Raw genomic sequence first — 16,720 nt, 5'->3', positions numbered from 1 at the left:
AGAGAGAGAGAGAGAGAGAGAGAGAGAGAGAGAATTGAGGAATACCATCCTTAAATACTATTGCAAGGCTTTCATTGGTTATCTGCTTTCTTAATGTGACCAGTCTAATCCAGCCTTGCCTGTTAAAGCCCTCCCCTCCCCCAGCCTCCTTTTGCTAGAGTGAGGTTAGCAGGGTGTCTGTTGCTAGAAACTGATTGCATTCAGTATGTGGGCATCTTTCATTCAAAATGGACATCACTATAGTTGAATAGGCAGGAAAGCTTTTAGAAGTGCATAATTTGTCTTAATCCCATGATTTCTAAAAGAGGGTCGGCGAGAGATGTTTGGATTTTTGTCTGTTAGCATCGACTCTTTTTCAGTTCAGATCCTTAAGTTTCCCAGAGCTTAAATAGAGATCCCTTTAAAAAAAAAAAAAAAAGCAGAAGCCAGAAGAATTTGTCTAGTTAAAGTCGACCTCTTTTTAAGAAGTGCTTCATCATTCTACTCCACCTCTTCGTGATGTTTCTCTGCAGCTCTCTGTAGGTTAGGGGTCTGGGTTGCTAGCAGAATGCTCATTTTTATGAGCTGAGTACAGTTCATCGACAGACATAGATCAATATAGGTCTTTTTTTCTGTGCATTCCAAAATGCCATCCAAAGAATCTTGGTCAGGGAGGAAAACGAATAGACCTGCAGTTCACAAATCAAAACGAGAGAACCGCCAGCAAGATGTGTTGATAGCAGCCCTGGGAATGAAACTGGGTTCTCAAAAGTCATCTGTGACAATTTGGCAACCTCTTAAACTCTTTGCTTATTCGCAGTTGACATCCCTCGTTAGAAGAGCAACTCTGAAAGAAAATGAGCAGATTCCGAAATATGAAAAGGTTCATAATTTCAAGGTAAGAATGTCTTCATTTTTTTAACCCCTTCTTAGGAAGAAAAAGTGTGTTATTAGCAGAAAGATTCAGTATCAAAGGGATAACTGCTTCTGTGATTTTAAAAACAAGGGTAATAATGAAAATGCTTGTGCTGTTTATGAGAATAAGGTGCTTTTAGGTTTATTTTATTCCCAGAAAAGGTGAGAAGTTGAGAGAAGTCCAAGCCCATTTTCTGTAATACCTCTTTGGGAATTTCATTTAATCAACGCAAATTTACTAAGTGTTCCTACTGAAATAAAGAAAACTGACACTTCATTATGATGCCAGATTAATTTTTATTTGTGATGCAAATGTGTCAAAAGACCTTTGTTGATCCTTGATTAGAGGATTAGATCTTAGCTCAGTTCAGTTCTGCTAAATAGACTTGGATGTGAGAAGCATGTGCTCTTGCATCTGGATTGAGCAGATGGTCCGCATTTCCCTTCCTTTCTGGCTTTTCTCCTGTGTTAATGAATTGACCATGATGAAAGGAATAGGGCTTACCCTGGGACTATTGAAGCACTGACACTAACAGCTACTCTTCATTTTTTGCATAATTTTCTTATACTTTTATGTAGCTTTTAATTATTGTTTAATGTGCTTTATCAACTGTACTCCAGGCATTATTTTTGATGTGTGGATGGGTTGATGCAAAGTGTATGTCAATGCAGCATGTATTAATAACAAAATGCCTGCCCTGTAAAGTCTTGGAAGCCTCTTTCAACACCATTCAGCTAATGGGTAGCAGTTGATCTGTGCATGGCACACAGACCCAGGGTCCTCTCTTAGTTATGTGCACTGGTGTTTTCAAGGGTGACATCCTAGAAGTCACGCAACTTGGCTCCAAGTGCTTGCAGTACTCATTCTTTCAGCTCAAACTAAGCATCTTTTAGCCTTGTAATATGGAAAGAGGGAAAAACTAGACCACAGAAGTGTGTAACATGAAAGGATATTTTCGTCTTCCAAACTTGCTTTCCAACTGGTATCTTAAAACGTACATTTCTTTTATTTAGATGTCAAATAAAAATTCCAAAGGAGTGTGCTACAGTCACAGTGGAAAAAATGGCTTTTCATGGAATCAGGACTATTTTCTGATAAAGGATATGATCATTAAATAAGCTTTCGAAATGTATGGAATGAATTACATTCACATCAAATATCTGATAAAGGCATGATATACAAGAGATATTTGAGTTCATTCCTAATAGAGACAAGTGTATGGAATGTGCAGACACTCTTAATATTTGAAAGCTCCGTGCACAACTTGGTCTCAGTTAATGCACACATCCCTCTGAGTTGGTAAACTAAATATCTTTTACTTAAAATGAAGCAGGAGGAGGTTGGTGAGCTTAATACCTGATTCAAAATGCAGGAATGATGCTTTGTATGTAAGGTACAGTCTTTTCATATGAATCTGATCATGCCCTGCCTCAGTTTCCTTGCATGAAATAGGGTTGATAGAGCAAGCTGATTTCACAAGCTCTTTATGAGCAAAGTAACAACCCCAGACTCTAAAGCCTATTGTAGATAGAAATTTGTATAGAGACTTTTCACCCCAGTTATTGTCATTTGATTTATAAGCACTGAGTTATCCCTTCCCTGTAGTGAAATGGTTAATGTTTTGAAGCATGTGCTCAAAGGTACACACACTAATCTGCTATGCAGTAAAAGAATGACCTATCTCGGATGCCATTTTGGTATTGAATCTTATTTATTACAATACCTTCTATCAGTTTTCATTAAATGCTCTAGAGTATGTCTGGTTGGGAATTTACTGGTTTTTATTTTGCCATCATCTGAAATAGCATATCCTCTAGGTATTTTGGTTGGCTTTTCCAGGTATTTCTAAGTTTTAACTTAAAACCTGACACTGATGGGCACATGCTGTAAAGCCAAAAAGTGCTGACTATGGAATGAGCTGGGCCTCCTATCCTGGGACTAAGACGTGTCTTGGAGATAGTTTTTTTTTCTTTTAAAGAAACAAACCTATAAAGAGGATAAGGTTTCTTCCTCCCCTGAAGTTGATAAATTAAAACCAGCTTGGACAGATTTAATCTCTATGGACCCATCCAACTTTAAATTCTATAATCCTGTGATTCCTTTTTTTAAAAAAAGAAAAAGATTTCTATTCAGGGGAAAAAAAAGCTAGGTCAAAGAATGATTTTTCAGAGTCAGTAACAAGGTTGACAGCCTCAGACTTTTATCTCCTTCCATTAAATGTGTATTTTGTCATTTAAAACATATTCCTTGACTAGCTTTTAAGAAAAAAAATTTCAAGGGGAAAAATCCATACTAAGGCTTTCCAAAAATCCCATGATCAAATTCAGGCTCTAAAAGCAGCAGCAAAACTCTCCCACATGCATGCTCACTGCCAAAGGCCATGCTTCGCATATGGATGAATTGTTGTTAGAAAAAAATAATCATAACCCTGACCAGTTTCTTGTGGGCATTCACCCCAGTAGTCTGGCCATTGACTCTTTTCCCTTTAGGAATGTGTTCTGCCTACCCAAAGGCCCTTGCAGCTTCATTTCAATGTGGTATTTTTCTTTGCTTCCTCTTATGTAATATTGCTGTGTGCTGTTGAATAGCTGCCAAGCCTCTTTTCAGGGGCAGAAGCCAAGGATAGCTTACATCCTTGGTGCAATCACTTACCCAGGTGAAAACCAACATGTTAATTATTTTAAAATCTACTGTGCCTCACTCCCCACATTCTGTTCTGATAGGAAAGAAAGTTTTACATTTCATTTCACGTGTATCCAGAGATAAGCAGCCTGGGGGAGCAGGCTGCTGCCCATAACAGGCACTCAATAAATGTTAATTGATTGATTGATCAAAATCTGGGCAGTGTGAACATTTCTTTAAAGGATAATTAGAAAGAGCCCTGGAGGTGAAGCCGGGAGACTTGGGCTCCAGTCTGGGCTGTGCTATTTGCCAGTTATTTGACCTTAGGCAAGTCACTGTTCCTCTGAGGATCAGTCTCTTTATCCATAAACTGGGTATAACAATATTGGCATTCTTTACCTAAGAGTATTGTTATAAAGGAAGCCTTTTGCAAAATATAAAGCACCATATAAATGCAAGCCACTATTCTTTATTATCCTATTGATTTTCATTGTTGGAGGGAGTATCTATGTTCCTTAGATGTATCTGAGTATTTAATTTCTTTGAAAAGTTACTCTTATAAATAATATACTATTAAAAAGGACTGTTTAATTCTTCTGGGCTCAGTTAAATTTTCTTTTAAAATTATTACCTTAAATTTATTATTCCTTATCATGAATCATAAAAAAACTTTTAATCAGGGCCAAATTGGTATGATGTAGTAGACAGAGTACTGACTTTAGAGTTGGAGGAAGCTGATTTCAGATCCCTGTCTGCCCCTTATTTTCTTCGTGACCTTCAACAAATCACTGAACCTCTCTGGACCTGTTCCCTCATCTGTAAAAAGAGGAGGTAAAATCAGATGCTTTCTAAGGCCCTGCCATTGCAAAAATTATGATCCTAAGTCCTTGAGAGAGGGAAAAGTCTTTTTATAAGAAAGAAGAGGAGCCAAATTGAACCTTAAATTAGTTTGGTTGTAAAATTATATCCATATGTCTCCATTTTGGGATGAAGTTTTTGGCACTGCTTTATTTTGGAAAGGGAAATGGAGGAGAAAATATCAAGATGCCAATTAAGTGAACAACCATTTATGAAGCACCTACTATGTGCCAGATACTGTGCTAAGGACTGGACACTGAACTAGAGATGTTCACAAACTACTGAGAATCCTGGCTTGTCTTTTTGTGATGGTAAAGAATTGGAAACTGAAGGGATGACTGTCTTGGGGAATGGCTAAACAAATCGTGGCATGTGAATGTGATGAAATACTCTTGTGCTATAAGGAATGATGAAAGGGATGATTTCAGAGAAAGCTGAGAAGACGTGTATGAACTGATGCAGAGTGAAGGAAGCAAAACCATGAGAACAATTTATACAGTAATAGGAAGTGTATAAAGATAATCAGCTCTGAAAGAGTAACTCTAATCAACACAATAAGCTACCACAATCCCAAAGCATTCATGATGAAGCTTGCTATTCACTTCCAGGTAGGGAACTGATAGGTCAGAGTACAGATGGAAACATATTTTTTATCCTTTTCTTTTTCTTGCATTTCTCAGACATCAATATGGACCTTTGTTTTGCACGTCTATATGTATTTGTAAGGGCAGCTAGGCAGGTCAGTGGATAGAGTTCCAGGCCTGAAGTTAGGAAGACTCATCTTCCTGAGTTCAAATCTGGCCTCAGACACTTACTAGCTGTGTGACCCTGGACAAGTTGCTTAACCCTGTTTGTCTCAGTTTCCTCATTTATAAAATGAGCTGGAGAAGGAAATGGTAAACCACTCCAGTATCTTTGCCATGAAAATTCCAAATGAGGCCATAGAGAGTCGGACAAAACTGAAAACGACTGAACAGCAAACATTTGTAGTGGGTTTTATCTTTCTTGCCTTCTCAATAGATGAGGGAAGGGGAGGAGGGAAGGAAAGAATTTGAAACTGAAAATAAAATAAAATTGCATTAAAGAAAAGAACCCTGGCCTGATGATGGAGAATGGAGAAGCTTCTTGGTTCTTCCTTTCCTTTCAATGATTATAAAATGTTATATAAAAGCTGTTGCAGTCTTCTGCATCACAGAATATTGTGAAATCCTCTGGAAGGATTTACTCTATCCACTGTCATGTTTTTTTTTTTCATCATCCATGTTAGCACAGTAAGGGTTTCTCCTCATATCCTGTACTTACTTGTCCCTTAATTCAGATGATCCCCAAAAATAACCACAGTAGAGCATACATATTATAATAACAGAGATGTAGCCATAGTCAAGCATTGTATTGGCATATTTGGTAACTGTGGAGGGAGTTTACATGAGAAATTTAACCCCCAAAGTCTTTAAATCATTTTTATATGAGAAGATAGTCTTGAAGACAAAATGTTAAACCTTTTAATTTTTTCCTGCAGAGGGGGACATAGGTTTCATCTTTAGTTTATCACTAAATTGTCAGCTATTAGATTGTTGGAGATAACGATTTCACCTTTTACAGGATAGAGATCTATAATGTAACACAGCCAGCACAGAACTTTACCCCCACCTCATAACAGGAGAGTTCTCATCAATTGCATGGATAGTTTAACTGAGGAGGTCCTTTCCTGGGATCCAGTCCTCTATTCAAATTTGTTTCATTTTAGCTTTAGCTCTTGAACGTTTATAATATAATTATAATTACAACAAGCAAGCAACCTGTTCAAGCTCCTAATAAAAATGAGTTTGTGCGTGTCAGATATTACAGCTTCTATCTACTCCTTGAAGCATCCTTCTGGTTGGTAATAAGTAGAGACAAGTGGAACAATGGACCGCGCAGTTGAAGAATGCGTACTCTTGAATATTCATTCAACTTATAATTGAAACTAATAGGCATTGTACCAATAGACATAATGATCTCAAAAGACTCAACATCTGATGTTAAATATGGATTTATAAAGTAAAGAAAGCAATATAAAAGTCTCAACTTAAGAATATTTTAGAAAATACCTGCTATCTAATGGACTGGACAGTAGAATGTAAGGTCCTTGAAGGCAGGATCTCTTTTGTTTTCAGTCTGTGTCCCTAGCACCTAGTGCTTTGAACAGAAAAGACTTTGAAATAAAATTTTATTGTTGAAAAGTAAAATAGAATAAAATATACTGGCTTAGAGCCATAACAATCGATCGATAAATCCAGGCCAACAGACCACTGTGCTATTGGATAAAAATAATCCGTTTCCTTAGACTACTCCAGGAATTCTTAACCATTTTTTATATCGGGGACCCCTCAAGTCATCTGGCAGAGCCTATGGACCCTTTCTCAGAATAATGTTTTTGCATCAAATAAAATACATAAGATTACAAAGAAACCAAGTATATTGAACTAGTTATTAAAATATTTTATAAAACGCAAGTTCACAGACTAAAGATTAACAGCCTCTGGACTAGCTCTGGCTCCTTCCCATTCAAACATTCTAGAATCCTAATAATATATTCATAGAAATTATTGATATAATTATTCTGTTTACCAAAAATATCATAAATGGCCATAAAAAGAAGTAAGCAGCTGACTAGCCCTGGATAAGAACTAAAATACTTTAGAAATTGAGTTTCAACCACCCAAAGTCAGAAGAAGGCCTCTTGTCACCCTCCTTTATGTCTCTTACAGTAGTGGGCACAGTATCTTCTTCATGGTAGTCAGTCACTCTACCAATATTTATTTGTTCAATAAATGACCATCTTGGAGCAGCTAGGTGGCACGGTGAATAAAGCACTGGCCCTGGAGTCAGGAGGACCAGAGTTCAAATGTGGCCTCAGACACTTAACACTTACTAGCTGTGTGACCTTGAGCAAGTCACTTAACCCCAATTGCCCTGCCTTCCCCCCTCCAAAAAATAAATGACCATCTCACAAAAGTGAATATCTCATGTTTTTGTCACACTGTGGAAGGCAACATATCAGGAAACTCATCATGATATCAGGAGATTTTACTACCAACTGGAGCATACTGGTTCCCTGTACTTTCTTTTTCTTTTAGTTATGAACCTCTCCATTAGCAATGTCTGTTGATTGAATAAAAATATAATTTCAAATATGCATTCATTAATACTTCTACATCAGTTTGAGGCAGTTAGGTGGCACCAAGGCAGCTAAGTGGTACACTGAGTAGAGTGCATGTCCTGTAGTCACAAAGACCTGAGTTCAAATGTGACCTCAGACACTTACCAGCTGTGTAACACTGGGCACTTCACCTTGTTTGATTCAAATTTCCACATTTGTAAAATGAGCTAGAGAAGGAAATGTCAAATCACTCCAGAATCTTTACCAAGAAAACCCCACAAGGGATCATGAAGAGTCAGATGTAACTGAAAATAATTTAAAACCAAATAAAGGTGGCACCATAGATAGAGTGCTGGACCCCTAGTCAGGAGGCCCATGCTTCAAATTTTGTCTCAGTCACTTATTAGATGTGTGACCCTAAGTGAGTCACTGAACAACCCATCTGCCTTAGTTTCTTCAACTGTAAAATGGGAATAATAATATTTATTTCCCAAGGTTGTTTATGAGGATCAAATAAAATATTTGTAAAGTGCTTATACTCTTTAGAGTACTATGAAAATGTTATTATCATACTATTATTAGTCACAAAACTATCAATTTAAAGGATACATACCTGATAATTTACTTATTCAGATATGTTGGCCTGTTTATGGATTCAAATACGGATTTTGAGGCCCCTTGCAATATGTCAGATCCTTCCCTCTACTTCCAGTAAAGGGTCTGTAGGCTACAGGATGGGAATCACTGCTCTGGGGCATTGGGTCATTGTTGTTTAGTCATTCAGTTATGTCCCACTCTTTGTGACCCCATGAGCCATGTTGGCCATGAGGTTTTCTTAGCAAAGATACTGGAGTGGTTTGTCACTTCCTTTTCCAATGGATTAAAGCAAACAGAGGTTAAGTGACTTTCCCAGGGTCACACAGCTAGTAAGTGTCTGAGGCTGCATTTGAACTCAGGTCTTCCTGATTCCAAGCTCAGCTCTCTATCCACTGAGCCACTTACCTGCCTTATTGGTCATTAGGGCCTACCTGTGATCCTATAATGAATTTATACCAGATTCATTTTTTTGAGGGGGAAGGTGAGAAGGAAAAGATAAAGGTAATGCCCAGATCTGTGATTTCATTAATATAGGAAAACTCTCCCACTCATATAGATAAAATAAACTTCTCTGCAGCTTGTAGCCTTGGAGATATCCCAAGAATGCTGGTGCATGTCAGATATGGCAGAACCTGAACCCAGATCTTCCTGACTCCCAAAGCCAGCCAAACTCTCCACCAGGTCAGGTTTCCTCTCATCTGATTCCTATGAGACTTAAAAATAAAATCAGACCTGCTCTAATATCATTGTTCTTTATATAATACTCTAAGCCTCCATGTACATTCTGATGCTTGTCTAGGGAATCAGGTCACTGGTTGCCTCTGATTATAACAACTCAAATGCCCAGTGACTGAATTCTGTTTCAGATTCTCGCTCTAATTTAAAAACAGACAAATGCAATAAGACAATTTGGAAATGACAGGCCAGAATATCTTCCTAATCTTCAGTTATTGTGCCATTTACTGGTGTCTCTCTCCTAGACATTGACATGTAAATACTTTTATGCATCAGATTTAAAGAGGACAAATAGCAAATGTCTATCCAAACATGAGATTGAATTGAATTTTATTCTGCAAATATAAGGAAAAATCTAAATCAAACCATGTATTAAATGTGAATCAGCTACAAATGAAAGTAGAAAGAGATTGGAGCGTAAATAAACTCTGAACTCCTTGAGCCTAGGGCGGTGTCAAACCTGGGCATCAGAGAAGTCTGACAGAGGAATGCTGGGAGGGAGTGGGACTGAGGTACTCACCAGATGTTGTGGAAGCCAGAAATGATAACTTTTTAAGTATACAAATCTACTCTTGACTTCCACCCCCTCTTAATAATAATAATAACAGGGGCGGCTAGGTGGGGCAGTGAATAGAGCACCGGCCCTGGAGTCACAAGGACCTGAATTGAAATCTGGCCTCAGACACTTGACTAGCCATGTGACCTTGGGCACTTAACCCCAATTGCCCTGCCTTCCCCCCTCCAAAAAGCAATAATAATAACAACAGCTAACTTTTATAAAGTGCCTACTGTATACCAGGTACCATGCTAAATGCTTTTAAATTATTATCTCATTTGATCCTTACAACATTCTTGGAAGGTAGGTGCCCCTACTTTACAGATGAGAAAACTAAGGCAAACAGAAGTTAAGTGACTTGCCCAGGGTCATACAGCTAGTAAGTGTCTGAGGTAAGATTTGAACTCAGGTCTTCTTGACTCCAGACCTGGCACTCTATCCACTGTACCATCAGCTTGACTAGAAATACAATAGAGGGCCATGAGGGTTTATCCTGTGTGCCTATGACCCTTGTTCTGTAATGTGGCTCATTTCCAGGTCCTTAAAAAAATTTAAAATTTTTACACTTAAGAACCATCGAGAAAAACAAACAGAAAATAAGGAATAAAATCTGACAAACCCCTTAGCATTTAAAAAGGCAGAAGAAGATATATTAACAACAAAACACAAATGCTTCCATTTTTTTACCCCCTTCCAGATCTGTCTACAGTTCTGGTACCTCTGAGTTCGTATAGATAATGGTAGATAAATAGATGTTTGTATGTATGTATACACGCACGCATGCATGTGTGCATGTGTGTTTATCTGTACCTATATCTACACACACATATATGTTGCTCATTCATTTCAGTCATTTTTTACTCTGCGATCTCGTTTGGGGTTTTCTCGGCAAAGATCCTAGAATGGTTTGCAATTTCCTTCTCCAGCTCATTTTATAGATGGGTAAACTAAGGCAAACAAAGTTAAGTGACTTGCTTAGGGTCACACAGCTAATGAGTATCTGAGGCCAGATTTAAACTCAGACCCCAGGCCTACCACTCTATCCACTGAACCATCTAGCTGCCTTGTGTGTATATACATATATACATACCTATGCACACATACCTATATATATATGCACATATACACATAGACCTATGTACACACATATCTATACATACACACATACCTGTACATATACATGTGTGTTATATTATGTTTGTGTGGGGGTATATACATATATGCACGTAACATGCCTGGGTACATGATATCTACATAGATATGCAGATATGTAGACATGTACTTAGACTTTGAGTTGTGCTGCTCTCCATCCAATTCAACAAGCATTTTGTGAGTATCTGCTAAGTTCCAAACTCTGTGTCGGGTATTAAAAGTGCAAAAAGAAAAAATAATTCCTGCCCTTAAGGAGCATACGTCCTCTTGGAGGAATCAAGATGTATATAACATATACATATACTGAGTCAGCTAAAAGTGTTTTAGTTTTTAACCCTTTCTAACCTGCAGTGTTGATCTGAATGATCACAGTTTGCATTTCTGTATCACTTTAAAGATTTGCAAGGCCTTTTAGCCACAGGAGCATTTCTGGGGTTTGCAAGTGTTATGTCCCCATTTTACAGATAAGGAAACCAAAGCTCTAAAATGTAAAGACATTTGCCCATAGACACATGACCAGTAAGTGTTCGAATCAGAATTCAGGTCACAGTGCTGAGGAGCTGAAGAGCTAGTTAGCTGATTCACTTCCTGAAATTCCCTTAAAGCCATTAGGATTGCCAAGGGGCAGCTAGATGGCACAGTGATGGAGTGCTAGACCTGGAGTCAGGATGATCTGAGTTCAAGTCTAACCTCAGACACTTACTAGCTGTGTGACCCTGAACAAGTCACTTAATCCTGTTTGCCTCAGTTTCCTCACCTGTAAAATGAGTTGGAAAAAGAAATGGCAACCACTCCAGGATCTCTTCCCAAAAAATCCCAAATGGCATCATAAAGATTTGGAGCCAGCTAATCAACAAAACAATAGCAGCAAATTAAGGTAAACTAAAATTCCAATAAGTGTAAGAAATTATTTTTGTAATTCCATATTGCCTTAGTCATAGTTGAACACATTTCTTCACATTCACTCTGTGACCTGTAGGTTTCAGAGTTTTGTATGTCATAATTCATTCCCTGGAAACCCCTAATGTATTGTTTTTACAAAGTTTGCCTAGACTCTGACCTTCAGTGCCTAAGTGGCCCTCAATATGCTGCTTCCCACCCTCTCCACCCCCACCCAGGTTCCTAATGTTTTCTCCTGACAGAACTGTTTTGCTGCTGTGTTACTGTTTCTTTAAAAATAAAAAGGGGGGGGGGGGGGGGGTGTGGAGAGCGTGTGTTTTTCTTCTGTGCTGTTTTTCTAGTATATCATCATTCTGGCACATAGTAAGTGCTTAATAAATGCTTATCAGCTTGGAGTCTGGAGAAGGAATATGTTTTCATGGTCATGTTTATTTTTTCCCCAGAATTCTTTGGCCTGTAAGAGCAGTGCCGTCCATGTTCTTGCCTTTGTTACTGTGCAGTTTTAGTGTGTTGGTTTAAACCTGGTGGAAGCTATTGGCTGAGATACTTCAGGAATGAATCACGGGGAGCATCTGACATTTTCTGTCTGGGTGACTGTGGGAAACTTCATCTTTTTTAGGGGAAACCACAGGATTTCAATGCAGAAAAATTTCTCCCAAATTTATTGGCCTAATCTGAGTTAACAAAGGTGATTTGTAATTTCCCTGACATTTTTTCCTATCCATTCACTTGTATTTATTGAGCATTTAGTATAGATGAGGACTGTCCTATGTACATCAGAAGATACAAAGATTGATAAGACATACTTCCTCCCCTAACACCCAAAAGGAAAAAACAAAAGCTTCCCATACAGTAGAAGATACAGTGTGTATACATGAAGTATCAAAAAAGTATTATGGGTAGCTCAGTCAAACGTTGAGAGAAATAACTAGGTCTTGACTAGCCATGTGACCTTGGGCAAGTCACTTAACCCCATACATTGTTGCAGTGTACAAAGCTTAAAGGACCCTGAATTTAGAGGACACGACATTGGTGGCCCCAGCAGTCCGAATGAGGAACACACTGGTGTAGTCTTTAGTAGCATGGGAACAACAGAGCTTAGCATTCAGTGAACAAGAAAAATTGGTTCAGATAGGAAGCCACCAGATGTGGGGCTGGGCTAAGTTCTTCCCCAGTCCACTCTCAGCACGTCTCCCTTGGAACGATCTTTCCAGAAGAGGGTTTGTGCTGTTATATAACCTTCTCCACCACCTCCCCCAAACAGCTGAGGCCCTCTTTGCCTGGGTGCATTTTGTAGTCCTTGCCCCAGGCACAGAAATTGCTAGAAAAGCAAAATACCCTTCATTTTTACTCTGAGACAAGTACCCACCCAATGACCTATGTCTGCTTTCTGGCAGACAACTATTGCATAACATTATTGAATAATCCACTGTTTACTGAGTCAGTTTCTCTTAACTAACTTTATCCTCCTGAAGCATTATAAACTCATAAATAAATAATAAACTGATAAAATTAGTGCCAGAAAAGGAGCCAACTGGGAAAAGTATTACCTGGTGCTTGACCCCCTAACACAGTGATTTCCAAAGTGCAGTGCTTGGATCCCAGGGAGCAGGCAAGATAATCCACTGGTATTCAAGAAGAAAGTATCAGATTGTATATTTACACTTATTTTTATCTTAAAAGGGGTCCCCCATCCCTACAGGTCTTCAATCAGACACTAGATCACCATATATTGGCTATATTATTGTGGGGATTCCTTTGGTATGGGGATCGAAGTGGGATAGCTGCTGACATTCTTTCCAAGTCTCAAATTCTATGATTCTATGAAATAAAAAAGAGATTAAGCTTCAATAATATTTATTATATAGATGACATTGGGACCCTCACTCAGTCCATGTCAGATGGTCATATGTCACGGATGGTACATGGAAGCTCCACAAAGTGAAGAGTTTGATGAGAGAGCCCCTGTATTCATTTGCTTGCAATATCTTGTAATTTGCATGTGCCCAATTAAATGGATTTATAAAATATATTATCTAGTTTTAACCAAATTAGCCCTCATAAAATAAACAGCTTCAAAAGATCCCCTATTTTTTGTCTTTTTGGAATTGGGAAGGCAGGGTAATTGGGGTTAAGTGACTTGCCCAAGGTCACATGGCTAGTAAGTGTTAAGTGTCTGAGGCCGGATTTGAAATCAGGTCCTTCTGAATCCAAGGCCGGTCCTCTATTCACTGCTCCATCTAGCTGCCCCTGAAAAGACTCTTGTAAAGAAATGGTAAATTGTAGATAACGCTAATAAATAATGTAAGCACAAGTAAACGATGAAAATGGCAGAGCTGCCATTTCTACCCTCGTAACAAGGTCTTTATTGGTCACATTACAAGGTAAAAACAATGGCAATCTAATCAGATCTGATAGCAATTAGTAAAATTATTTTTATTAGTAAAAAAAATTTTGATTAATAAATAAAATAAAAATTATTCTTTAAATAGTTGTTTATTTTACCTCTATCTTGTCCTTTTAAAATTTCTATTTTTAGCACATTTTATAATGTACATATTTTTGTAGCTGTTCAGTGATTTCAGTTGTGCCTGACTCTTTGTGACCCCATTTGAGTTTCTCTTGGCAAAGATACTGGAGTGGCTTGCCATCTCCTTCTCCAGCTCATTTTACAGATGGGGAAGCTGAGGCAAACAGGGTTAAGTGACTTGCCCAAGGTCACACAGCTGTTAAGTATCTGAGGTCAGATTTAAACTCAGTTCTTCCTGATTCCAGATTTGGCGCTCTATCTTCTCTACCACCTAGCTGCACCCCCTTATGCATTAATGAATACATAGCATGTTAGTTAATAATAAATAGACAATAAACATTATTAGTTCCTGCTTTGTGCCCACTGTGCTAAGGGTGCAGATACAAATAAGAGGGAAAAGAAACCCTTTCCCTTCCCTGAAGGAACTTACAATCTAATTAGGGAATGAGGTACACAAAAAGAATTAGAAAAGGACCCTCTAGGCCTCCATTCAAAGAGGAGGAGCATCTGAGGGTACTGAGGAGATGCTGAGTGCCAAAGCTGAAATAGTTCACAGAGTGATGAGATTCCTGGTGAAGAGCTTCTCCCAGGGGAAAGCATGATGTCCAAGGAGTCCAGACCAAGCAGAGCAGCTGGTGGGAAACAAGTGCAATGGGATGAGGATATAATTGATCATTAATATTAATATATTAGTATACATTATTAGTATTATATAACATAAAATTACTATATTAGTATACATATATTGAAGGGTCATGCTCAAAATAGGGCTGCACAATCAAATAAGTTTGGTACCCTCCAATGCAAGTGTAAAGTGATTTAAATAAACTCAATAATAGAACCTAGCAGAATTCCGACTGCCTTTGCTCTTGGATTTGGGGCTGAATCTTCCCTGCTGGCATTACTTTAAATTGTGTTAACACACCAGTTTTCCACAGAACTGCATATACGTTTTCCCCTCACAGGTTTAATAATGACAATTTCACTTTTCTCCCTTTCTGCCTAATATGGAAGGTATAAGAAACACCCACAATTCAGTTTTTCTCTCTGTCTTTTGGAATCCTTGTTATGTGGATAATGCTCTACAAACCCTATGTATGTTTCTTGCATGTAAGCCAACGTGTCGGCACCCCCAGGAGCCAGTTCTCTAACATAAAAAGTGACATCTGGGATGGCATTAATGAGGCATTTGCTCCAAGTATTGTAGATAATTGTCATAACTTCTTAGCATCAGTTATTGTTCAAGTTAACTGGGGGCTGTGTTGCTCTGTCAGGCTCCCCATGTTTCTTGTGCCTGTCCTCACATCTTTGATGCCGCTTTGTAAACTGAATCAGGCAGAGAGAAGAGCAAGGTACAAATAGAATCTCGTTGCTTCCTCCCTATACCCCCAAGAGATTACTTTCTAAAGTGGGGAGAACAGAAATCGCTAAATCATAGATGAAGAGTTAGAAGAGCCCTTAGAGATCATGTGCACCCACACTTTACAGCTGAGGAAACTGAGCCCAAGAAGGTTAAGAGTTTTGCCCAAGGTCAGAGGCAGAAAATTATATAGCTAAGGTTTGAACCTGGGTCTTTTGTCTGCACATCTGTTGTTTCCACTGTACCACACTAGAGTCTATAGAATCATGCCCACATAGAGAAAGGTTCAAGATCAGTTACTGAAAAAAAAAAAACAGGAAGAATGAGAATAGTTTAGAAAGAATGGGTTTCTTCCCTGTTTGCGGCCTGACCCCTGGAGATGTACCGATCTTCAAAAAATAAGTTCAATGTATTTTTATCATAAACTGCATGCTGGTAGCAAATTTGTCAAGCTTCCTTCTCTTTTCTCTTGCCTCCTCATAATTCTTACCAAGACAGTGTTCTATAGGGGAAAGGGGTCAAGACGTCTGGATTAAAATTCCCAGCTCTGCCACTAGCTAGCTGTGAAACTTGAGTCAACTAGCCTCATCTTCCTAGGACTCAGTTTCCTCATATATATAAAATGAGATGGCCAGACTAAGTGATCTTCCAGGTCCTTTTCCACCCTCATGACTAACTGGAGAAACCAGGAAAGAAAAAAAGGAGAGAAAGAACAAAGCGACCCCAGCAAGGCTTACACATCTGAGATGTCTCATCACTCCTTCAGCTGCCCGCTTGTTTTCCGTGTTTTGATAAGTCAATAGGGCATGGATGATGCCTTTTTTATGTGTTGTGCAAAGAGCTGTCACCAAATAATACACAACAGTACCCTTGTTTCTGAGCGCAGAGCTCAGAGGCTTGCAGTCATTTTCATTAGATCCTGTAACAATACATTGCCCTTTGTATTCAAAGATGGGGCAGCTGTGGCAAAATGGAAGACAGGCTGGATTCTAAGTAAAAGGACCCCAGTTCTTGATCTGTTTCTGCTGTGTGACCTTAGACAAGTCACCTGACCTCTAAGTTTTTTCATCTCTATAATGGTGATGATAATACCTCCCCTGCCTATTTCACAGGCTTGTTGAGATGACCCAACAGCAGTATGCTCTAAAATCCTTTGTTAAACTATAAAGTTTTTTAAAAATATATTTCGCAACATATATATTCATGTAAAACTATCCTTGTCAGAGGCTTTTAAGCACTTTGCTCTATTGAATAAAATATTTCTCATATAAATATATATATGCCCTCTGTCTCTCTCAATAGATAAATGGATGAATGGATACATACAGATAGATAGATAGATAGATAGATAGATAGATAGATAGATAGATAGA

At 38.5% G+C, this 16,720-nt stretch overlaps 1 protein-coding gene across 1 annotated transcript in view; it reads left to right on the top strand.

The window, feature by feature from the left end:
• The window catches only part of CHN1 (chimerin 1), a 237,869-nt gene that overhangs the window by 178,774 nt on the left and 42,375 nt on the right, over nt 1-16,720 (top strand). The window contains exon 6 of the mRNA XM_069068447.1: nt 800-877. Within this exon, the coding sequence (XP_068924548.1) occupies nt 800-877 (78 nt within the window). The remainder of the gene's footprint in view (nt 1-799; nt 878-16,720) is intronic.

This window comes from Petaurus breviceps, unplaced genomic scaffold, assembly GCF_028583685.1.
Source record: "Petaurus breviceps papuanus isolate PSGF00001 unplaced genomic scaffold, PetGlider_PUasm1.0 90763, whole genome shotgun sequence".
NCBI lineage: Eukaryota > Metazoa > Chordata > Mammalia > Diprotodontia > Petauridae > Petaurus > Petaurus breviceps.
The sequence above is the reverse complement of the archived record's forward strand: the minus strand, read 5'-3'. Positions and strand labels throughout refer to the sequence as shown.